At 35.4% G+C, this 26,267-nt stretch overlaps 2 protein-coding genes across 25 annotated transcripts in view; one reads left to right on the top strand and one right to left on the bottom strand.

Annotated features, from left to right (window-relative positions):
• Positions 1-293, top strand: part of LOC143255404 (roundabout homolog 1-like) — a 147,544-nt gene extending 147,251 nt beyond the window's left edge. For all 4 annotated transcript variants that reach the window (XR_013030608.1, XR_013030606.1, XR_013030605.1 and 1 more), the window contains one exon: positions 148-293. The gene's annotated coding sequence lies outside the window, so the exon portion shown is untranslated. The remainder of the gene's footprint in view (positions 1-147) is intronic.
• Positions 294-554: 261 nt separating this feature from the next.
• Positions 555-26,267, bottom strand: part of LOC143255405 (peroxidasin homolog) — a 49,559-nt gene continuing 23,846 nt past the window's right edge. For 4 of the 21 annotated variants that reach the window (XR_013030611.1, XR_013030616.1, XR_013030610.1 and 1 more), the window contains 8 exons: positions 22,996-23,310; positions 21,394-21,729; positions 18,405-18,674; positions 14,984-15,262; positions 14,181-14,356; positions 13,394-13,552; positions 3,974-4,096; positions 555-2,026 (listed from right to left, as the gene is read on the bottom strand). Coding sequence is in view for 7 of the 21 variants with exons in the window: in XM_076511027.1 (XP_076367142.1) it covers positions 13,427-13,552; positions 14,181-14,356; positions 14,984-15,262; positions 18,405-18,674; positions 21,394-21,729; positions 22,996-23,310 (1,502 nt within the window). In the remaining 14 variants the exon portion in view is untranslated. Of the gene's footprint in view, positions 2,027-3,973; positions 4,097-4,431; positions 4,570-13,393; positions 13,553-14,180; positions 14,357-14,983; positions 15,263-18,404; positions 18,675-21,393; positions 21,730-22,995; positions 23,311-26,267 lie in introns of those variants that run through there. The other 17 variants (XR_013030618.1, XR_013030614.1, XR_013030620.1 and 14 more) reach the window with 12 other exon arrangements.

Raw genomic sequence — 26,267 nt, 5'->3', positions numbered from 1 at the left:
AGGGTTTATGTGAATAAAGTAATTAAAACTAAATCTTTAATTGTTAAGCCAAATTATGAGAATTACTCAGTTGAAAGAGGTATCTTTTTATACAAACTACTAGTTAGGTCTCACAGTATTATATACAATTTTTGTATTCTTATCTAGAAAGGATATTGAATTATTGAAGGAAAAGAGAAACTATGTTGATTCTGGGGAAGGAAGGCTTAGCATACCAAGGTGAAAAGAAGGGTTAGAAGCAACTTTTATGAAGTTTACAAGATTATCTAGGAAATCAATAAAACAAATACCTCTGATTTCTTTGTGTCACACTCTGCAGATAGTGGGGTTAGAAAACACAAGTTTTAAGATTTAGAGAAGACAGGCCAGGTTTAACTCATTTGGCAGTACACTACATGACTTAATAGTATTTTCAAAAAAGCAAATCCTCTTATTCTTCAACGAAATCAGTGATTCCCTTGAACTTCAACTTTTAATCAATTTTCAGAATTTCCTTCATTTGTTTTTGTCTTACTGCTATAAATTCTTTTTCAAAAACTCAGTCTAAACAAAAGTCAAATATGCCAATTTTATTTGCTAAAACATTAGCTTAATTATTTATAGGAAGAACGACACAGATGTAATGATGACAGAAATTGCGCTCATGTTCATTACACATTTTCATATAAGAAACAAGACATATTACAATATCAAGCAAGAAATACATGGAAAAATAAGTATGATTAATCAACACAAGATTGTATTTCCAAAAAAACTTATGTCTCAGGTCTTGTTTGATTTAATTCAAATGTTAAGTTATTTGACATTTTTAAAATTATTCAACTAAGCACTACCAGTGAAGATCCACAAGAAGCATGTTTTTATATTAAATAAGTTGTTATTAATATTATTATATTTATTCCCTTTTATGATAAAATAAACAATATTTTAACTAGTATTCAAAGACCAAAAACAAATTAAATTGTTGTTTTATTGATTAAAAAAGTTTACTTAAGAATGGTTCATTTTGCAATTTAAACCACAGAATTTCATTATTGGTAGAACACTCAGTTACAGACTGGCAACAGTTTCTACATATTGAATATGTTATTTTAAATTAAAACGTGCATTAGAGTTAGAAACTAAACTTTCATTCTATAACAGCTAATTTTCATATTGCTCATATTTGATTAAAACTAAATTATATGCTAGTTTTGATAATGTCTATTAATTTTTGTCACCTAGTTATGTTAAGCGTAGATTAATCATGTAAATTAACTTCCATGAATTTCAAAGATGATTCTTAAACATACTGTCTTGCTTATTTAAACATTTGGTATAATTTCTTTGGTCTATGTTATTATAACATCCCCAGTATGCTGATATAGGTTTACTTTTACAACAACCAATCTTGGACCTCATGGACCATAAACTACTGAAAATTAGGGGGCTGGCTACATGGTCTGCTAAATTTTAGTTTTTTCTTTCATATCAAAGCTTCACATTCAACATATAGATTATTTTTAACACAGGTGTACCTAATATTTGCTTATTTTATCACATGTACTCCATATATAAAACAAATTTGCTGTAGCTGTTGAAATTCCTCCATCCACTTATTTGTCTTCAAACTAAGTTCTCAGCATTTAGCAACAGTATAGGGTTTGTGCAAATCAAAATACAAAAACTACAAGTCATTATAATCAATCCTAGCATGTTAAAAGTCTGTAATTTAGCTGAGAATGGTAGTGCTATTTAGTAATTAAAGTGATAAGAAAATTAGTATAATATACATACTTTACATTCATATAAATGTTCATTGTGATTCTTATATGTGTTTTAACTTGCAAATCACTATGTTGTATCAAATGATAGACATCTTTGCAATGATCAATTAAAAATCTTTCAGAGAAAGAATACAAAGAAGGTTTGTTGTACAATACTCAGTCCATAGTTTTCCTGGAGATTTTCAATGCATCATACATTATCATTTTCATGGATGCTACTTTGAAAATATCACATCACGTGAAGAAGAACAGTACAGCTGCTGAAAGTACAGGAGATACAGAATAACAAGTTTAATAAACTATCATCACAAAATAAGTATTATCACATGAAAAGTATCTTCAAGAGCTTGGAAGCTAAACTTTTCAAGTAAATCTTAAAGACCACAAGGAGTAACTACTTACTAAAGTCATTTTCACTACTTTTAAAAAATATAGTTTATCAGTAGTTGGCCACTAAACCACAGGTGTCTCAGCAGTAAATAAAGTGCTGAAAACTAAAACTTGGCATTTGATCCCTGCAATATATATGCACAGATATCCAGTTATACTGAATTAAATGTTACATCATGCCTGTATTTCTGTCATGACATTTTAAAACATCAAGTCTAATTTAAAACAGTCACAAATTAAACTTATTTTAGATATGCAGCAATGTTTGTTTTCACAAACTGATGCTACCTTTAATTATACTTCTCATAAGACATCAGTATTAAACCAATACTATTTTGTAACACTACATTCTTGATCACATCCCTTGAGGATTTGCAAGAATCAGAAGAGTTTATAATAGTGCTCCATCCACCCAAACATTAGTTAATAAATATTTCATTTTGGTGAATCCATGTAGACTTTCTTTTTATGATATAACATTTCAATAATGATTTTTGATAACTTCTTTAATCACTCTTAAAAGCTTTTCACTATATCAGTAGGACTAACTGGCCCATAATTACCAGAGAAACTCTTTTCACCCCTTTCAAAAGCAACAGCAATATTACAATTTTCAAAGTCTTGGGCACCTAACTTCTGTATATTAATCTGAAGTAGTCACCCTTATCAACTGCTTAGATGGTGGTTTTTAATGGAAACATTTTACATGTGCTAGAATTGTTATCTTCACTCTGTCCAGCAAACAGGCTACATGATGGGACTAAAACCCACAAGAAAGAAGAGCAATTATAAACCATAGACATAAGGCAGCTGAGCACATAATCCTTCAATATGAATCCAGTGGTTGTTTCATGCATTTTAACTAAAACTTTAGCTGAACAGAAATTATGGAGCATGTAAGATCTATGGAAGTCAGCTAGTACCATAGTACCTATAATAAGCAGGAAGGGACTTTGTATTAATAAGACAGTTTTATGTATCATTCATCTCAAAGTTTTCCACTGAATGTGACCATTCATAAACACAAATGGAAGGTGACCAGTAATGTAAACATAGCAGAAAAACCTTTCATGGAGGACCAAAGTTTGTTACCAAGAGCATTAGTCTTCTGCTCTCATATCCAAATTAAGTTTTGAAATGGAAATGAACATTAATAGATGAAAACCAAGAACTTTTGAAATGTTAAAGTAAATGATGATAAAGATGTAGATATATTGATGTGTTTGAGAAAGCTATACAGTTTCAGAATAGTACGCTTAATGGTGTACTGTATGCTATTACTTTAACATTATTTAAGCTTATAGACAGGTAAATATATATAAAAAGATACATTCAATCTTAGTTCATTATTATATCAAAGGGTGGGAGGTGGAAACAAAGAAGAGTCAAAAGGCTTAGAGACAACCCACTCTTGTATTTTTACAAACTAAATGGATTCTTACAAAAGCACACATACTTGTGTTTATTCCATTTTAAAACTATTTTATTATAAAGTACAGATACTTGCTAAAATTCTCTTCCCCACTTTGGTTACTTAATTTTTTTTCCTGTTTAATTGAAAATCTCACGTGGTGCATGCACCATCCCCTAAAGGTGTTCATCCACTACAAGGCATCTTATGGAGAATAGTTGATGCACTTGTACAAAATAAAATTATACAGTTCACCTTTAACCCTTGAAAGATCAATTGATAATGCTACCTACAACATTATGCTGTATAAGGGTTAATAAAAAATGTATTTTGTTAACCACAAAAGAAAAAATCTTATAATGTTAACAGAAGGAGTAATCTTATTTCAAAAATTCATATGACTCACCCAGAAAAAACTACATAACTGTGCATCAATGCACAATACATCTAAAAGTTTCCAAAAACAACCACAGGAACATTACCACAGTTAGTCTGGCTCTCCAAGAAAGCCTTTGATGGAGTGATAAACCTAGTAAACAAAAAGTATTCAATAACCATAAACAACAATGTAATTAATTCTTTTAAGTTTAACATATTTTAAGTTATCAGTAAAATAAATTATTGTACTAACAATGGATGTACAAATTGTTTTCTTCATATTCATTCCAAGGTTAATAACACATATCCTTGTAATGGTTGGTTGGTTGATTTGGTGTTTTATGGCGCAAAACAACTAGGCTATCTGCACCAAACGTCCATTAAAAAGTTAAAATTAAAGTAAATTTAATAAAATTCATAAAAGAAAATTAAGGTAAGACAAAACAAAGGGTAAGAAAACATAAATAATATAAAATCAATGTTTACATCTAGTCCACAACGTTAAGAGAAAAGCTAAAGTAGTACAAAGTGTAAAGGGCTTTCTGTGGCACAATTGTAATTATAATAACTCGCCAGGAAGAATAACACGTATGTACAAAAACCACCGTCAGCCACCTGAAGTTGGCCTTTCTAGTTCTTGTTCCGAGTTATTTGACGTTATGGCCATTCAAAAAGTAAAGTAATAAAAGTTTTAAAAGACTTGTAGCAAAATTTTAATATTAACTCGCCAGGATGACTAACAGGTAGTCCAAACAGCAGTGTTAGTCACCTGAAGTTGGCCTTTCCAGTCCTGGTTTTGAGTTATTTGATGTTACGACCATTTTCTAATTTCAAATCGAACTAGACGTACTTTGATGGGCCTGGCATGGCCTAGCGCGTTAAGGCGTGCGCTTCGTAATCTGAGGGTCGCGGGTTCGCGCCCGAGTCGCCCTCCCAGCCGTTGGGGCGTTATAATGTGACAGTCAATCCCACTTTTCGTTGGTAAAAGAGTATCCCAAGAGTTGGCGGTGGGTGGTGATGACTAGCTGCCTTCCCTCTAGTCTTACACTGCTAAGTTAGGGACGGCTAGCACAGATAGCCCTCGAGTAGCTTTGTACGAAATACCAAAACCCAAACCCGTACTTTAATTCTTGAAAGGGAATCACATTAAAAAAAAGTCTAATGTATATACAAAAAAGCAACTTAAATGTTAAGTTTCAAAACATTTCCAATATGGATAGTGTCACAATCACCGATAACACTGTCTAACGTTGTGGACAAACCTTGAGACAGAATATGTTTAAAACTGTGCCGTCGTTGAAAGTCATAACGAAGTATGTAATATATGGCTATTGTGATCTGAGTGTTACACAAACTACACACTGGTGCATCAGTTCAAGATAAAAGAAAATGATGAGTTCAAAAACTGTGACCAATGCGTCGTATAGTTAGAACAACTTCCTCTTTCCGATCCTTACGGAAGCAAGACGGGCAAAGTCCAATGTAGGGTTTTATTTGAAAAAGCCTGTTTTCGCGTTGCTCACTCCAAGTCGACTGCCAGCTGGCACGGAGACGAGCCTTAAATACAGGGCCATAGTTTACGTATGGAATAAGCACAGTGGTGATAGTGCCATAGCAGATAAATTTAGCTGCGATGTCGGGGAGCTCGTTCCCGCGAATACCAACATGGCCCGGTACCAGGAAAACTGGATAGAAGTAGATGTTAAAGAGAAATGGGCCAGTCAGTTTTGAACATTGACTACTTAGCTTCTATGTGATCCAGAGCAAATGAAATGGCGTACAGTTCAACAGTGAACACAAAGGCTGTAGAGAGGATTTTGCGCACAACCACCGAACCACAACAAACCATGGCAGAGCCCACACAGTCACCTTATTTCGAACCATCTGTATGAATAGAAATGGAAGGATGGTTTTAAAGATGTTCAGAAAATAGCAAACAGTGATGTTGTGATGTTCACAACCTTTGTGAACCTGATGATGACCGAAGAAGGTCGAAACGTTGTTCGCTCCTCTACGTAAAAAAATTTCTCAACCCAAATGAGCCATTTTTACATATATAAACAGCAGACAGTATTTCCAATCAGGAATGTCTGCTTTTCTTAGATGACTTAAAGATAGGTCACATTTTGGGACTGTAAGAAGCCATGGTGGGATGGGCTGACCAGTAGATACAGCAATGTTATCCAAGGACAGACCCAATTTATCCAACAGTGCCTAGATACGAAAGCTAAAAGGAGCAATGACAAACCGTCTGTTCTGAAAACTTATGGCCCACCGAGGAAGGAAAACAACCCTAGGTGGGATGCTTTGGTAAGAAACGAAGTTTCGAAGCATAAAGTAAAGATAGTGCAAATGGCGGAAGTGCAAAAAAGGTTTATGAGACTTTGTATAAACTATGAACTGGGGAAGTACGGAAAGCCCCAGTGCAGAGCCAAAGTCCTTGAGGATGAATGGGGTCCAGCATATTTAAGGCCAAGGTTCTGGCAGAGCCATAGAGGTGTTCATTGCTCTTGTACATTTGACCTGTAGCTGCTTGATGTGTGTTATAAAGGTCAGCTTATGGTTAAAGTTAAGCCTCAAGAACTTTGTCTCAGGGACCACAGGAAGCACAACTTCACCAATATGAAGTTTAGGATTAGAATGAATACCTCATTGGTGGCAAAAGTGCATGCAAATAGTTTTAGAGAGAGAAAAGTTAAAGCCGTTTGCTGTGGTCCACTTCAGCAAACGATTGAGAGAAGTCTGTATCTGCCACTCAATATACCTAATGTTCGATGACTCACATGAGATGAGAAAGTCATCGACATAGAGCTCTTTTGCAACAGTGAGAGGGAGTTGTTCAGTGATGGCATTAATCTTTATACTGAAAAGTGTGACACTCAAAACACAACCCTGAGGAACTACAAGTTCCAGTAGAAAAGAATAGGGAAGTGTCAAACCCACACGAACGTGGAATCTCCTGTCCAAAAAAATGTCAATAAAAATGGGCAAATGGCCACATAACCCATATATATGGAGGTTTTGCAAAATGCCATACCTCCATGTTTTATCATAAGCCTTCTCAATGTCAAAGAATATTGATACAAGATGTTGTTTGAGAAAGACTTCTCTGATTGACGTTTCAAGTCAAATCAGGTGGTCCACAGTGAAGTGGTCTTCGGAACCCACACTGGGTGAGCGAGAGGAAGTTGTGTGATTTGAGGTACCAAAGAAGACGAGCATTAACCATCTCTACAAGGTTTTACAGAGACAGCTCATCAAAACAATTAGACAGTAGTTTGAAGGAATCTTGGGATCCTTCCTAGGCTTAGAGAAAGACAGGACGACAGCCTGGAACCCGGCATCAGGAAAAACATTTTCCTGCCAGATCCAGTTAAAAACAATAAGAAAAATAGCAAGAAAAGCAGGAGATAGATGGCACAGCATTTCATAGTGTACATCATCAGGTCCAATCGATGTACTGCCAGACCAATGAAGGGTCAATTTGAGTTCCACCAGTGTAAAGGGAAGATCATAGTCAGACACAATCAGCTCGAAAGGAAAGGGGTGATCACTTTGCCCAAGTCTTGATGACTAAGAAGGTAGAGGAAGAAGCAGAAGTGCTAGAGACCTAGCAAAAGCTTTCACCCAGAGTATCAGCAATGCTCTGGGTATCAGCTACTTCCTGGCCATCAGAGAACAAGACCGAGAGGGAAACAGAATTATATTGCCCACTTATCTTTCGAATCTTATCCCATATGACTTTGGAACTGGTGGTAGAAGACATGCTGTTTGTAAACTTAATCGAAAATTCCTTCTGGCTTTGACGTCTTACCCACCGAGCATGTGAGCGGGCCTGCTGGAAAGCGATGCGGTTCGAGAGTGTGGGATACTTACAAAAAGTATCCTAGGTCCGTTTTTGAGCCTTCCGTGCCATGTGGCAGGCAGGATTCCACCATAAATGAGGATATTGTGGGAAACGTGTCAAGGTTTTAGGAATACATTGAGCAGCTACTTGTATAATACAATCAGTTACTGCTGTCACACAGTCATCTATTGATCGATTACAGATGATGGATCAAGTTATGCAAGAGCAGTGAAAGAGGGCCAGTTTGCGTGATCCAGCTTCCACCGGGATACGTGGGTCGGGTGGCATCGACCACGGCCAGTCTTTATCAAAATTATAGGAAAATGATCACTGCATCGTGGATTATTGTCAACAATCCATAAAAAAGGGAGAATAGTGAAGGGAAGCAAACTGAGAGATCAATAGCAGTAAAGGACTGACTAGGTGTATGAAAATAAGTATAAGAAGCAGTATTGAAAGGCGAAAGGTTGTGATCAGTGAGCATACGCTCTGAGGAGCGACCACTTCTATCAATATCAACACTTCTCCAGAGGGGATGATGACCATTGAACTCCCCCAGAACTAAAATGGGAGACGGCAACTGTTCAATGAGAACATCAAGGTCTGATTGATCATATGTCTTTCCAGGCGACAAGTAGAGAGAACAAACAGTGATGGTACAACCCAAGGAAACACGGATGGCTACAGCCTCCAAGGGTGTGTCGAGTGGCAAAGACAGGGTGGGCACATGCTCATCACCCAACAGTGCACCTCTCCATGCACTCGTCCAACACACAGCCTGTCATTTCTGTACAAAGAAACCACCAAAAGGTGACTGTTTCAACAGGTTTCAGAAATGTTTCCTGAAAGGAAAGACATATAGGATGGTAGGAAGCAATCAGTGTTTTGATGTCATCCAGATTAGAACGTAAACCTCGATATTTCCATTGTATCAAGGTGGCCATTTTTATTTATGTGTAGGCGAATTGGGTGGAGAATCCTTCTATTTATGACCACGTCTTTTTCCTTACTGTTCTTATTCCAGGGAGGTCTATCGACCTCCATGGATCTTGCCCTGGTTCGATTGGGCAGGTCTTTGCTGTTGGAAGAGGATTCCAGTGAATGAGGACGTGAATGAATGATCGTTTTGCATCTTGGGGTTGGAGAAGATGTATCCGAGGAAATGTTTGTACCCAAAACCAAAGGAAGTAGATCTTGGGATTTGTTGTAATGTATGAAACAGACAGAGATGGATGTTGAAGTTGATTCATCAATTTTTTTAACCATAGAGGTCAAAAGACTTTTCATTTGTTTGGAGAACGATTCTGTTGGCAGCACAGAGAGATCCGTTGGCACTCCCACCATTGTAGTGAAACACAGTGCAGCAGCATACGTCCGAGATGAAGTGGTGGACAGCAACTTTTGAGCCTCAGGATACGTAATGTTATGAATTGTTTTCAAACACTGTACCTCTTTTCCCTCCAACCATTTTGGGCAAGAACAAAAGTAGGACAGATGAGAGCCATTGCAGTTGACACAATGAGGGTCCATTTCACACTCATTGGCATCATGGTCCTTGCCACTGCAATGAGCACATGTCAAGGAACCACAACATGACGTCTTCAAGTGACTGAACCGCTGACACTGGAAATGTCAGAGAGGATTTGGAATGTATGGCCATACCCTGTGTAAGATAACCTGCCTTGATGGTAGCAGGTGAGTTTGGTGATGTAAATGTCAGAATGAGGATGTTGGTTATATTGGTTAGCATCATAATTCCATCTTTGTGAGTGGAGATATTGCTTGCTGCAGAAATTCCTTGAGGTGAGAAACCAGCGAGAATCTCTGTCTCGGGGATGTTCTTCAAACCCCCTCTCAATAATAACTCCTTGTAATGAATTTAAAGTAGCATGAGGTGCAACTTCAATAGGTATATCCCCAATTGCCTTTGAATGCATGAGGAGTTCTCTGTGTTAAGATGTTGATGTTTCCACTATTATGTCATCAGAACAAAGCTTCTTTACTGACTCTGGAGAGCCAGCAAGTCCCTCTAGTGCCTTCTGAATGAAAAAGGGAGACATTTGCTCTAAAGGTGTGTCTGAAAAAGAATGTAGTATAAGAAAACGAGGTACAGTTGAAGACTGCTGCTCAGAATCTTCTAGACGTGGACGTTTACTTACGGACTGTTTTCTCACTATTTTATTTAAGTTTTTATTTGGGGGATCCATAATAAAAAAGGAAATTTCGGTGTCCACTGATCCCACCCCCATGAAGCTCTACAAAGGGACGCACTACAATGTCAAGCAAGGACACTGCAGCAACGCCAGGGTTTTGTGAGCACTATACCCAAACACCAGCACCAGATACAATGTTCACAACACCTGTTGAGAACATCCAACACTAGCACTTGATTGATCCTAGCCCAGGTGGACCACCAAATGATCCAAGGGAGGCCACCCCAAGGCCACCCGTCTGCAGAAATTTAAGGCCAAAGTGGTGTGTTAGGGTTGGACCCCTCAACCACCAGGATCCTCTCCTCCCATTCACGGGTCACCAGACATGGCAAACACGTGGGTGGATGTTTAGATCCCAGAGGAAGTAAACTGAAAGAACAGAATCTTCCCTGGGAGGTCCCCTACCACGTACAGAAATCCACACTGAGGGGCTTTGAAATGTTGAAATAAGGGAATCATACTTTTCACCGAGTTTACAACAATAAACAAAACATTGAAATTTTAAGCCTGATCAAACATGTACACATACAGTCACACTGGAAGGTAGCCAATTTGTAGTTTCTCTTGTTACTTCTGTTTAGTGTTACTGAAATACTCCCATTGAACAAGATGCTGTAAAACTGAAAGTAAATATACTATGTGGTTCTTTTCAAGGATTCAGATACATTCAGGGCTCAAGTTGAAAGAGGAATTACTAAAACTGGGTTTGATTTGAAGAATATAAATAGTACTAACTACTCTTTGATATTTATGGTTATTAATTACTAAAATGTGCTGGAAGGAGTGAAACGGCTCTTGATAAGAGATGAACTACTGTTTGTTCAAATTGAAAATAAAATGTGTCAGTCAAGATTTTGAGTTAACACAATTTATCATTAGGTGTTACAAGAGTAGAAAATTTTATATGGAAATTTTGTGTCATCTGATGAGACAGATCATGAGAAAAAGAAATAATATAATGAGTTCATATTATTACTAGTAATGTTACTGATAGATTAGCCATAAGTGAGAGACTTGACATTTAGAAGTGTTGAATGAAGTAACATACAGAATTTTTAAATGATTCAGGACATTTTCCAATATTTAATGGTCAGGGAACAACCACAGAGGGTGTTTTAGAGTTAACCTTATATACATATGAAGGAGTCAAAAGAGAACATGCAATGATCTTTTTGTAAGGTGCCAATCAACATGATATTATGTATTTGATCTCAAACTTATTTATTTTACCATAAACTGCTGATTTAGGAGAGTAAGTACCAGATACATTATATAAGGATATTGAAAAAAACTGTGCATATGTATTTCAGAGGTTATGCAAATATTCCATACAACTACACAATAAACAAATGCATTTTTATCCTTTACAAGAACCTAACCTTGCATAACAACTTGTCTACTAAGTGAGACTGGCATCATTATATCTTGAGTACAAATACTTTAAGAAATCTGAATTTTGTGTGCAAAAGATGTGTATGTATTGCTAAAAAGATTGCCAAATTCTTTACTGGTACATATAATTAATTCAGAATTATTGTTTGATTTGGTTTGTTTTGAATTTCATGCAAAGCTACATGAGGGCTAACTGCACTCAGAATTATGGTCAACATTCTTTCTTCAATACAAGGTCAGTTCATTAAACTGACCCATATATATTCAGTTGATATTAACCACTAATAAGTTAAAAGCAGAGGAAGATTTGGAGAATAGCAACCACTATATAATTAATTTTGATGTTTTTCTATAGACTGAAATTAAAAAGAAAAAAAAAATGGTTTCATTTTCATATAGACAATTTATAAGTTACGAGACAAGATTTATCACCAGTGAACTGGAACAATAAGATGAAAAGTGATGTAGAACAAATCTAGGATATTTTAAAAACACCTCTTACAATTTAAGATAAGCATGGTCTTGGATAACTAGAAGAACAAGAAAGATGATAAAACTAAATAGGCTAATTATGGACAAACAGAGAAATCAGAGAAAATTTTTTAAAAATCATATTAAATCGACAGATACAAAAATGAAAGAATTACAAGGCTATTAGTAAATTAGAGACTGGTTAAAAAAGAAAACATGAAATCAAAAATACCTCATGAGAAAAAAGTTTGTTGACAACATTAAAATCAGTAACAAGAATATTTTTAAAATGTGCCTATGGTAAGCAAAAAGTTAAAGTGAGGATTTGATACTAGTGGCAAAACTGTTGTTGAGAACAATGAGGTGGCTGAATTTTTAAATGTTTGTTTTGTGTTCTTAGAGGGTATTAACAATATCACAGACTAGGAGTACCGAGATTAATCTTAGTTCCTTGATAGTAAATAAAAAAACAAAGATTAAAAATAAATAAAGGACTAAGCATCATTTTTCAACGGGTAGATCAACAGGCAGTACATGACTGCCTATTGAATTGAAAGTTACTTAATGTCACCGTTATTTTTAAGGAGGTGAGGTAATAAGTGTTTCCTTAAAATTCACCAGCTTTTTAGTTTTACCACTGTAATATGAAAAACTATAATGCCTGATAAACAATGGTTTACAGAATAATTTAGTAAAATAATAATATCATAAAAGAGAAATAACATCGATTCTATAAGGAAAAATCTTGCCTTATTAACTTTCCTTGAAGACGTTATGTGTTACTTGATATGGCCAAGTGTGTTAAGGCGTGCGACTCGTAATCTGAGGGTCGCGGATTCGCATCCCCGTCGCGCCAAACATGCTCGCCCTTTCAGCCGTGGGAACGTTATAATGTTACGCTCAATCCCACTATTCGTTGGTAAAAGAGTAGCCCAAGAGTTAGCGGTGGGTGGTGATGACTAACTGCCTTCCCTCTAGTCTTACACTGCTAAATTAGGGACGGCTAGCACAAATAGCTCGAGAAGCTTTGTGCGAAATTCAAAAACAAACAAAAGTTACTTGATGATAAAGAGGATTACAGTTTGGTGTACTTACATTTCCAGAAAGTTTCTGATAGGATGCTACATATAAGATTAACTAAGAAGGTTACATTAGTATAGGTTGGAGAACAACTAGTATTTGCGTCTCCTTGCTGTCCACATTCGATAATCCTCTGTACAACATTCCGAGAATCTAAATTTCGCAGGTAATATTGATCTCATATACTGGATGACAGATGGCCTAAATATCACAACTGAAAATGTCTTCAAAGTTAGTACTACAACACTGGTTGACAAAGTAAAAATTCTACGAGTGTAAACATAGTATAACTAAGGGCAAAAAAAATTTTCAGTTTTGTTTAAAGAATCTGCAATAAGAATCAAAAAAGGATATATTTATTGTTCTTATAATAAACGTTAAATTCAAAATCAAAATACATTTCCTCTTGCCTATAGCAATCTTTGGATTTAACACTTTAGCTTACCATCAGAAATGGAGAAACTAGCATGCGTAATATTCAGTAAAATGACGGTGTCATCAATTCCTTTAAGATTTTTGGCAAAAAATAAAATTTCTCCACCATCTTCTGAGATACTTCCGTTATTTCTAAGGTGCACAAATAACAATGTGGTGTTTCTGATTCCTACAAATAAGTACACAAAATTCGATAACATATTGAAAATAACATAATTTTAATTTAGTTTGTGTAAGAAACATTCAAAATATTTGATTTTCGATTCTTAAGATAAGTCGACGTTAATTGCAAGTTACTAAAAACAGAAAAACAAAAGAATTTGTGGCGCCATCTATTTAATGACATAGTAAAAATGCTATAATATCATTATTTACAACCTTTTCAATAAAATGTATCTAACAGTAAAAATACTAAAATGCTTAGTTTAAAAGGATAGGGGAGTAATTTTAATATCTCTTCTCTTTTTTATTTCTTACCAAATAGCTTTAAAATAGTGGCTGTAACTTTCATACAAGGTTTTTAGCTTTTTCATATAACTGAGTGATTTTATTATGTACTTTTATAAACATTGTGTACTTAGTCTAGATAAGAGCATTCTAATGACACAACGGTAGATCTGCGGACTTATAATGGTAGAAACACGAAATCGACAGACGTGGTGGGCACAACAAAGATATTCCATTGTGTAGCTTTCTACTGAAGAGCAAAGAAATCCAGATAAAAATTAATTTAACTCACTTTACTCTCCCATCTATTCTGACATTAGATTTTAAAATATCCTAATGATACAACTTACTGTAATGTTGTGTGCTATATAAGGCAAACTTCTATCTCCGGGACTGAGCGCTAGGTGGTGAACTATCCAGTGTGCACGGTGTGGACGGGGGTTACCACAGAATCGGAAGAAAAGTTTTGCCGACCTTCCTGCTATAGCATTTAATGTTCTGTTAATAGGATCAATCTTTGGTCTACCTGACAGAAATAAAAGAATAAAAAACAGGTATTTAAATTTCGGTCTATCTCAAAGCAGAAACTTTTACACATCAGCAAAGGTAATATACACAACAACAACTAACCAAGACAGCCTTTATAAAGGATTCACAGAAGAAGGGACGGGGAAATGTTTCCAGGAAAGAGGCTGTCCGCCTCCTATGTTTTACAACCAGTCACTCACAGGATATTGAACAGTAGGATTGAGTTGCAAACAATATAACGTTCTTAAATAATAGTTGATGTCCTATTGACACGTGTTGTAAAACAAGTCATCTTTATAACATTTTTGTTTTATAAAAAATATGGCATATTTCATATCTAATATCATGTTCATGCTATTTACATTTGTTTCTTAATTTTAGTACCCTTGTGAACAAGATGAATATTTTATTTGCAAAAAGATTAAATTTCATCGTGTTTTGATTTTCAAATACCGACTGATGAGTTTAATAATCTCTTCTTCTGGGCACGTTTTTTACTTACATAGCACCACACTTACTTTTCAGTGACTGAGATTCGTATTAAATTAAACTTCTGGACACGAGTAATAAAGAAAAATTCTTTAACTTCTCAACTCACTTCTGATATTTAATATGAAGTAATCACCTTTAACTTTGATACTAAGATCTTTTGTTTCTGATGTATATAATCTTCTTCCAATAATATTAGAGGTAATGCATTTGTACTCTCTTGTATCAGAATATAGAACTGTATTCAACAGCAAATCCTGTTCGATGCTAACGCCCTCTACTTGGTTATTTTCTCTAATCCTCGTCCAACAATGTGGTGGCAGCGGCTTTCCACCGGCTTTACATTGCAATCGAAAAGGGTCACTCGGGTGAGTATCGGGAACTACAGCAGGGTGTTGAACAATTTCGGAGTCATCTTTACAGAAAAGTAAAGGGCAAATATATTATAACCATACTCAGTTTTTGTCTGTCCTAAAAATTACGTGCATTTCATTTCAAAGGATGTAAATACACATTTTATACAACAACATATTTAAAGCTTAAAGTGCTAAAAATGGTTTAACTTAAGATCATGGAATAACATTATGCATATATTTATTGATAGTATTAAGACGGTAAAGTTTAGCTTTAACTAAAGTAAAAAACATACACAAGTTACAGCGTTAATTTCTCTCTTTATCGAACATAAGCCATTGTAATAAATGATTAATGTTAGGCCTAAGACGAATGAACGTACAAACTTAGGCGTCTGGGTTTATAATTTTTTATTTTATTTTAGAATTCCTATATGTAAATAAGTATTTGTTGCAATAAAATTACTAATTTGATCACAGTTTTTTTATGGTTCTCAGCTAGTTTTGATGATAGTCAATATACATTCGGTTCGGGATCCGAATGCTTCTAATTAAATGCTATTTAACGATACTGAACTCTCGCGAATAAAAATATGGAAATAAAGTTCTACAAATTCGATAAAATGACAATAAAAATTACATTAACTTATCCCACATGATTTATGAAAGAAATTGCACATCCCTATACAGACGGTTTTTTAAAAAATATGATTTTGGACGCATATAAATAGTAGACACACATACGAAATGTGATCAAAAAGTTCTAAGACTTCACTTTTATTCCACACAATAATGGACATGCATCTTTATTATATGCTATCCCCTTCAAAGTAATCTCCCGAGCTGATGCACACTTGTTCCAACGTTCCTGCCATTTGTCGGAAGCAATGCTGGAAATCTTCAACTGTTATGCGACTCAGTTGTGCTTTCATATTATTATGGATGGTTGGAATGTCATCAAATCTTTTTCCTTTCAACATAATTTTGATTTTGGGGAACAGAAAAAAAATCACACTGGGCAAGATCTGGAGAATACGGGGGGTGTGATATCACAGGAATGTTTTTTTTCTGCTAGAAATTCTTGAACAAACACAGCGATGAAGAAACTAGTGATCATTTTCAAACAGCTCGCGGCAGTTTCTTCTAACTTTCTCCCTCAAGCGAATTAAGAACTCTGTATAAAAGGCTTGATTAACTCTCTTTCAGCTTAGCGACGGTTTCATCAGTGGGTGATGTCGACGATCGCCCAGAACATGGGTTATCTTTGACCTATTCCCGGCAATCCTGGAAGCGTTTTATCCCCTGATAAGCGACAACCTTACTTAAGCAGTCATTACCAAAGGCAGTCGAAGATTTCTGTTCCTCCTTTACTGTTTTTCACAGAAAAATTGATGCAAACACATTGCTCCTCTTTTTATGTTCATTTTTATTACGACAGGGCAAGAGATACGTCTGTCTTTGAACAAGTTTTTCGCAACATAGATATAAGATCTGGAGAAATGGCTTGTTCGTGGGGTAGATCACTATTTATACTTTGTTTGTTTGTTTGTTTTGGAATTTCGCACAAAGCTACTCAAGGGCTATCTGTGCTAGCCGTCCCTAATTTAGCAGTGTAAGACTAGAGGGAAGGCAGCTAGTCATCACCACCCACCGCCAACTCTTGGGCTACTCTTGTACCAACAAATAGTGGGATTGACCGTCACATTATACACCCCCACGGCTGGGAGGGCGAGCATGTTTAGCGCGACGCGGGCGCGAACCCGCGACCCTCGAATTACGGGTCGCACGCCTTACGCGCTTGGCCATGCCAGGCCTTTATACTTTGTACACACTTCAGTAAACTCATAGCCTCTGTACTGGCACTTGTAATAGAAGAAGTCTTAGAACTTTTTGATCAGATCTCGTATACATATAAGCAATAGCTCCAGTGTTTCGAATTGATTTTGGTGCGAACCTATTTTTTAAACAATGCCAGCTTACTTAACTCTACTCGCGTAAATCGGCTTTGGGAGGTGCTTAAGCACCCATGTTGATATAAGCATAGTAAATTACTACCTTTAACTTAAATGGAATGCTAATAATGACAACGATGTTATTACGTGGTTCTGAAACTCTAAGGGACAGATAATCTTAAGTAAGAATACACAGTAGCTTTATAAATTAAGAAATATGACTCAGTACTAGTGACTTATTTTCTACAGTTTACAACTGTATTGTATCGTATTGAGTAATGTCATATATTGTTTGCCTGTTACAACACTAAGTGTAAAAAAGTGAGGTAAGAAAATTGGATGAAATAATTAACTGTCAATGTAATTTCTGCAATAATTTTGGAACAAAATGCACTATTGAAGGTATTTTTCTTGACGTTTTTTGTGGGATCCATATCTTATTACAGAATCTATAGCCAATAAAGTCACTGGCTCAAAAGCAAGTTTGTGTATGAATAATTTAAGAAAATAGTTTTCAAATGCCGATGGAGGGGAGGGGTGGGAAATTAAGACCCATAAGTAATACTAGGGTTAATTGTGTTTAATGTATAAGATAATATGTCCCTCACTGGATATGTCTACGGACGTAACAACGCTAGAAACAGAGCTTCGATACCCTTGGTGGGCAGAACACAAATAGCCCATTGGGAAGCCTTGTGCTAACTTCAAACCAAACAATAACAACCCCCAGTAGATCAAAGCTGGGTTTACAGATTTACGATTCTAAAATCTGAGGTTTTAATTCCTGCTGGGGATGTATCGCCTATACTGTAGCTTTGTGCTAAAAGAAAAACATTATATTATTATTATATTTAAATTAATTACACTGTCGTCTTATTTTGTAACCCTCCAGTAGCATGATAGTATGTCAGCAAACGTATACTGCTAGAAACCGGGTTTCAATACCCGTGCTGTAACTCTGTGTATAACAAGAACAAACTTATTTAGTAGTAACTTGCATTTTATATGATTAATCATAAGTCAGTGTGTTATGGTTAAGACCGACGAAACAGCTTTTTCTTTTCTTTAACAGTTTGATATTTTTACTGTAGAAATAGTTTATAATTTCCATGTGTTGATAGATAATAACTTTAGTATAATCAGCCTTTTTTTTTCAAAGCTTGGGTAATAATCTGGCGTTTATTTAATTATTAAATCTACAATATTGGTTTTATATGTGATAAAAATATTTTTTATTTCATATGATACTTACAACGAACATTAAGAAAATAGCCAAACGAAGAAAAATATTCTAACTTATTTTCTGACGTACATTTGTACCAGCCAGAATGGTGTCTATTGATTGAGGTAAAGTTCAGAATACCGTCCAAAGACGGCAATAGCTGTAAGGGACCATCATCTTTCAGCCATTTTGGAACACCAGGAGGATTGGAGTCAACATCACACTTTAGAAATACAGACATGCCTTCTACTACAGGGAATCCAAACGGTGGGACCCGACTAATAGAAAAGGATGGGACGTCTATGAGAAAAAAACACACGAAATAATTAGTAAAAAAAGGAAATTCTGTATAATAATTTCTAATAATGTTAGCTTACAAATAAGACTGAAAAGTAATGTAAACATGTTATTTCCACTTTTTAAGTTAATAAGAATATAATTATTTCATAGGACAACAACATTTTTCTCTCCCACTTAAGTGATTATAAAACTTCAATCACAAGTATTTTTTGTAATATAGATCGCACAATTCAAAGTAAAAATTCTAGGATTTCAATTTACTGATTATTGTGTTAATGATTGTTTACTACTATGGCAATAGTTATAATAATTTCTTACAATAGTCATTGTCATTATTTCTTAAAAAACATGTAAAAATAAAGCTTAAAAAACTACTCGATAAAGATCACATAATACTGTACAAAATTAAAATAACGGGTGGTTCAAATTATCTTTCCTATTTTAAAATTTAATAATGAAATAACTATAGAAATACAACCATGCAGTTTAACTTCTTGTAACCCAACTTAAACAGTTTTTAATATCATGTTGTTGTTGTTGTTTTTTCTCTTTTTACACTCCGGTGAGTAAAGTTACCCTGTAAAATGGCAACTGTGCAAAAAAAGGCTCAATGCGTCTACGGGCTTCCAGAGACCAAGTCAGTGACCGTGGCATAGAGAAATTAAAGACGCCAGAAGAAGGAAGAACTATGGGGGTATGTTAAAAATATCGTATATCGCATACCTACAACAAACATCATGGAGCTAGAAACCAAGATTATGGACACCATCAGCACTATAATCGTAGAGATGTTGCAGTAAAGAGAATCGAATTCGAATATAGATTAGCCGTGATGAAAGCTACTAATGGTGCACACGTAGAATTCTACTGACACGGACAATGAAAACTGTTTGAACGAGGCCACAAAATGTTGAAAACTGTGTTTGTATTTCTTTAGTTAGCTAATTATTAAATTTTAAAATAGAAAACATAATTTTATGTCATTTTGTATATCTTCATAACATTAACTGTAATTAAACCTGTCACGGGAAACAGACGTAACAGTACGTCATAGCAAGATTGATACTAGTTAATTCGCAAACCAATAACCCCATTAAGCGCAGGACTTCTTCGGCAATAAGTACTATTATACTTGAAATGTCAAACTAAGTATGATTTTTATTACCCAAAAGGTGAAAAGGAAAAACATTAAGTTGTAACATATTTTTTTTAACTTCCTTCCTATCAGATTCGTATCCTCTTTATTTTAGAATCCCTTTTCAATCACATTCAGTTCTTCAGTAGAGATCCCTTCTATCAGATTCCACTCCCCATAATATTACCTTCCTGATCAGAGACTACTCCTCTGTATCAGATCACTCTCTCTGTCAAATTCCCCTTCCCTAGACCCGGCATGGCCAGGTGGTTAGGGCGCTCGACTCGAAATTTGAAGGTGGCGGGTTTGAATCCCCCGTCACACCAAATATCCTTGTACTTTCAGCAATGGGAGAGTTATAATGTCACGGTCAACCCCACTAGTCGTTGGTGAAAGAGTAGACCAATAATTGATGGTGGGTGGTGATGACTAGTTGTCTTTCCTCTAGTCTTTCACTTCTAAATTAGGGACGGCACGCGCAAATATCCCCTGTGTAGTTTTGTACGAAATTAAAAAACAAACCCCTTAATCACATGATTACCGACTCTATCCAAGGTTCTTTGAGCACGAATGCATTTTCCTCTGATTATTCACTTCATACCATAATGGTCAGTTTGGAGTGGTTTAAAATAATTAATCACATTTCGATTAGTTGAAATTAATTCCGTAAACTCAAATTAACTGATATGTTAATATCTAATATGTGACGTAAGTAAAAGCATAAGGGGAGGAAACATTATAATGCCCCGTTGGGTCGGTGGTAGGCCTATGGACTTGTAACACTAAAATGCTGGGTTCGATTCTTAACAGGTTATGAACAGCCTCTTTTGTAATTTTGTGCGAAACCAAATGAAGCAACGGAAATATTACTTATTAGCACCAAAAACAATTAATATAGAAAATAAAACTTACATAAATTTTGATGTTAAGTTAATTTTTTTTGTGAATTTCGCGTGAAGCTTCTCGAGGGCTATCTGCGCTAGCCGTTTCTAATTTAGCAGTGTAAGATTAGAGGGAAGGCAGCTAGTCATCACCACCCACCGCAAATTCTTGGGGTACTCTTTTACCAACGAATAGTGAGATTGACCGTCACTTTATAACGCTCCCACGGCTGAAAGGACGAGCATGTTTGGAGCGACGGGGATTCGAACCCGTGACCCTCAGGTTACGAGTCGAACACCTTAACCAACCTTAGCCATGCCGGGCCCAGTTAATATTTAAATGCCAGTTCAGTACACATATAATACCACTTTCACATCAGTATCACCTGGGTGGTATTTACCTGTTTTCGAAACACATATGAATCCTTTCTGAGATTTGTTATTTGTTAATAAATATCATTCGACGAAAATATGTTGTTAGAAAATTCGAATGCATGATAAATTGAGCATACTCCAGCATGTAGTATAAACTCAACAGCGATGTAAAGTTTATATTCACTAAATTTTAACCAATCACTAATTGGGTAACATCTCCAACTAGAGCTTTTCAGTAATCTAAAAACATTCACAGGGGGTTTGCTAGGTTAACCTCGTCGATTAATGGATAATATGTATTTAACAAGCCCCTTCGTTTGGTACTTACATGAAACATTCAAGGAGGCACTGACGACAACAGCTTGAGGCCATAGGTGATGGTGGACGTAACAAACGAGCTGCTTTTTGTGAAGAATCCTTGTCACATTAAACGTGACCACACTCCAACTAATATATGTGTCGTTCTTTGGGAGAAATTCAACAAGAAATTCACTCCTCGAAGATATATTATTTGTATCTAAAGTCCAGTATATCTGCTGCACTGGGGGTACAGCGTAACGAGCCATGCACTTGACAGAGACCATGGTCAGTTCTTCGATAGATATTGTTGCATGTGCAGGTAGTTTTTTTCCTTTCATTTCTAAAAATGTTTCATCTGGAGGTTCTGAAAATTAAACATTTCAAAACTTCACCATTCTTTTTGTCATCTGGTATCTCCATTTAAATGAAAAAAATGTATACTGTGTTATTTATTTTGAAACTACTTTTGTGTGACATAAATCTGTTATAAAGTAAATCACTTTACAGCATACTGTATTTATATCTATCTATCTATCTCTTTTTTTCTAGTTGAAAACTTTAATGCTTTCTGCTTAGTAGTCAGCGAGGAAAGCGTGTGTGGGGTTGACCCGACTTTTTAATTTATTCCAGTAAAACTGCAACAAAATTAGAAAATTTATTCTCAGGAAAAGAAGGAGAATGCATAAAATTTAACCTAGAGCCCATTATCTTTCAGGGCTCTAAGGGGAGCACATCCCCTCGTTTTGTTTGGTCAAACTTTTAATTTGCTTTTATTAACTCAAAGTTCTAGACGGGCAGGATACGTGCAACTTTATCATACTCAAATCCCGCTCTTCAGTACAGCTACACGTTTGTAGGCGTGGCCCAAGACTTGTCTGTTTTTATACCTGCTTGGTAACAACTCTTATGGTGTGTATGCCTTTGCTGGCTACGTGCTACTATGATTAATCATGTATATTTCATAAGGGAAGAATATACAGTTGACTATATTTGTTAACACTTTTTTTTTGTACTCAGTCCATTAATAATATTTCCCCCGAAAAGAATTATATAAAATGGTATTTCGACCATACTCTGGTCCGTCATATACACTGTCAACGACGCGTTTTGCTAAATACCAGAGCTCATCTGGCTAACTGGTATACAACAAAACAGTACCTGTCCGAACGATATTTATGCAATTCATGTTTGGTGTGAAAGGGACCTAAACATATGACAAGCCTAATGCTAATGACTTAGACGCCTAGCCGACTTCCTGAACAAGTTATTGTGCTGCTCTTTTCTGGAATATTTCTTACAAGCCGGATTTTTACGTTGCTTGTTCGCTTTCAGGGCAAAGTTGCATCGGGCTATCTGTTGTGCCACCTCTGGATATAAACGTTGTAAGTCCGCAACCCACTGGGAAACGGCACATTCCTGCATAAACATAACTGAAAAGCGGACATCGCCCATCATCGTAATACTGCATTCTTGGAACTAACCAAGAAATGTTACTGTTATGAGGTATTGTATTTCAATTGTTTATGAACTTACAAAACGTAAGGATATACTTGTTGCTGTTAGATATCTTCATCAACTGTTAAACTGCTAATTCTAAATTGCTACCATTAGATAAAATTATTGTACTTACTTGTTACTATAAGCTTCAAAACTTTAGTTTTTCTGATTATAGTACCATCTTTTCCTCCTACTTCTATGCATTCCCACAATCCATTATCTTTCTTCGTGACGTCACTAATCGTTATTAATACTTCGTTATCCGTTACGATGTTCCAATACCTCCTGGGTGCTGAGCTGCTATTTACAAATAAGAGCTTATCGTTTCGCAGCCACTGTATTGAGCTACCGGGTGATTCTAACGTGCACGAGATGTTTAACGACCCTCCTATTTTAACCGTTTCTTCAATAGGCTTTATCATCTCTATGATAACAGGTAAAATCGCACCTACAATTTATAAAAGCAAAAAAATGTTCACGTTATTAAAAATATTCCATCATGTTCGATGTTATAGAATAATTATTGTTGTTTTTAAACTCAATAATTCAAACAACACCGTGATCTCTTGACATCAGCAATTCAATTACTCTAGTTCTACCTCCCATCAGATGTCAAACAACAACACCTTAACCTCTTGACATCAGCAATTCAATTACTCTAGTTCTACCTCCCATCAGATGTCAAACAACACCTTAACCTCTTGGCACCAGCAATTCAATTACTCTAGTTCTACCTCCCATCAGATGTCAAACAGCAATACCGCGACTTTTTTGAAATCAACTGCGTCGAATTTTCAGAATATTGAAACAATGCAGATCAAAAACGGGAAGTACATAGACTCAACATGAAATATTATGAACATTAAAGAAAAGAAAAGCATTGTTATTGGCTTGCAAACTACGATACGTGAATCGTCCACAGCAACATTACGTGACTTCATAAAACCCTTGAGTATCATAAAAACTCAATAAGAAGTAAAAGGTTCAAATAACCTTGGTAGAATATTAATATAGTAGAACATTAAAAATATTAAGTAAAAAAGGAGAAAAACGAGCTTCTATGGAATGTAACTGCTTTAGTTCTTATACATAAATTATAATTTCACATGGGAGTTAAATTATTTGTTTTTTCACTTTGGAAGTGACTTACTTAGACGTATCATAACTAAAGGTTAAACCACTTATTAATAAAATTAATTCAGTATATCACTGTTTTTAATAATGATTAGAATGCATTGATTCATCAGTTGGGTACCCTCGTTGTTAGCGATGTTTTGAATGTAATCCTTGTAACATCATATGTGATGTCAGCATAGAAGATTTAGGTTAGTCCTATCGCTATATTCTAATACAGTATGCAGAAAGACACAAACTACTGTGAATAGAGATAAATATATACACATTCAACGTACTATTAATAAAATTCGCATGAAGGAAGAAGTATAATATACTTTTCTCACAGGTTAGCCCCCCCGCTAGTACAGCAGTAAGTCTACGGATTTATAAAGCTAAAAATCAGGCTCGATTCCCCTCGGTGGGTTCAGTAGATAGCCCGATGTGGCTTTGATATAAGAAAAGACACACACACACTCTCACAGAATATATAAAAACTATTGTATTATCACCGATGTAACCTTAGAGCAGCCTGACATCAGAAATTACTACGACATGCGTTACTATTAAACTATGAAAGTCGGTACAAAAAGTACAACTAAAGAAGAAATAAATAACATAAATTCAAGGAATAGCAAATAGTTTAATAAATAATAAATATCATACTTGATTTAAAATAACCAATTTAAATATAATAACGAAAAGATAATTCACTTGCATAACATGAGCTATGTCTAGCACAACTGCCCCCCAGTGGGACAGTGGTATATCTGCGGACTTACACACTAAAAACTGGGTTTCGATACCTGTGGTGGGCAGAGCACAGATATCCCATTGCGTAGCTTTGTGCTTAATTCTAAACAACCAAACCAATCTAGCACAACTAATACAACTATTTATGTACAAATCATGATGAGGCCGCATAGGCGAAACGTTGGTTAAAATAAAAAGTTATAAGTATCTGGAATATAAAAGATCGTTTTTCCAACCTTTTTATGAAAATCAATAATAATATACAAGTAGGATCGCAGTAGTAAAAAGATTTAAACAAATAATGAGAGTTCATAAGAGATAATGTTATATAAATAACTGTTATACTGCTTACATTAATTATAGTAAAGGACTAAAATAATAACAGATAGGACTAATGAAATTCACTATACCCGATTTGTCTAGAAGATAATGCAAGTTATATGTAATTGAGTTATAAATATATACAATAAACAATTGTGATCAATGTCCGTTGCAATATGTGTATGTGTGTGTACACATACAAACCACTTGTGAATAGCAGGTGTTACAATATGCCACAGAAACCACTGTTAAAGGTAGCTGTTACAATACGTTTATACACACACAAGTCATTGTAGTCAATAGCTCTTAAATACATGTATATATATAAGTCGTTGTGAGCAATAGCTGCTCAGTACGTGTATATATAACAATTGTGACTAACAGTTGTTTAATAGGTGTGTGTATATATAAATCATTGTAACCAACAGCAGTTCAATACGCGTATACAAACTATTGGAAACACTAAATATTACAGATGTGAATGCACAATAACAGGTGTTACCCGTAGGTGTTAATATGCTTGTTCTATAAAAACAGTTTTTCCCACCTAAATGAATTAACAGTGTTTATAACCGAAAGAGAGAGAAACAGAAACACATGAAACGTGACGCATGACTACTGCTTGTTGTAGATTAACTCGATATTCATAAACAATAACTTATACCTGTGTAAATCCATTTATTTTCCCATACCCTATCTACGTGTAATCAAATAACACCCTCTCGTATTCATTGTAACCGTATTTGTATTTATGGCAAAGCTACTAAGGATATATACAGTTGTTTTTACTTGTGAACTACTGATCAGAGGAAAGGTAGTTAATCAGCACACCCTATCATTCAGAATGACTTTATCTGCAACATTTATAAGATCGAATGAATCCAAACCCTGGATACCAAATCCAGAGCTAAAATACTGAAAACTTACATAAACTTTGAGTGCCGTGTCCTGGTACAAAATATACAATCAGTACCGACTGCGTTTCACTCTTTAGTCTAGTACATTATCAACTTAGGCTATAACAGGAAATGTGGATAAAATATTCACTAATATTCTTCAGTTTCAGTTAATTTAAAACTTTACCTTGCGAGTAATAACACACGTAATGGAAGTAAACGATTACAAGTATGGGAGTGGATTAATTATGTAATCCAGTGGTTCCCAATTTCCCAAATTTTCGAGGGAAACACAGTGGTATCGATATCTGTCGGACATCGC

The sequence above is a fragment of the Tachypleus tridentatus genome, chromosome 7, assembly GCF_004210375.1.
Source record: "Tachypleus tridentatus isolate NWPU-2018 chromosome 7, ASM421037v1, whole genome shotgun sequence".
Taxonomy (NCBI): Eukaryota; Metazoa; Arthropoda; class Merostomata; order Xiphosura; family Limulidae; genus Tachypleus; species Tachypleus tridentatus.
This window is presented reverse-complemented; position numbering and strand designations above follow the sequence as displayed.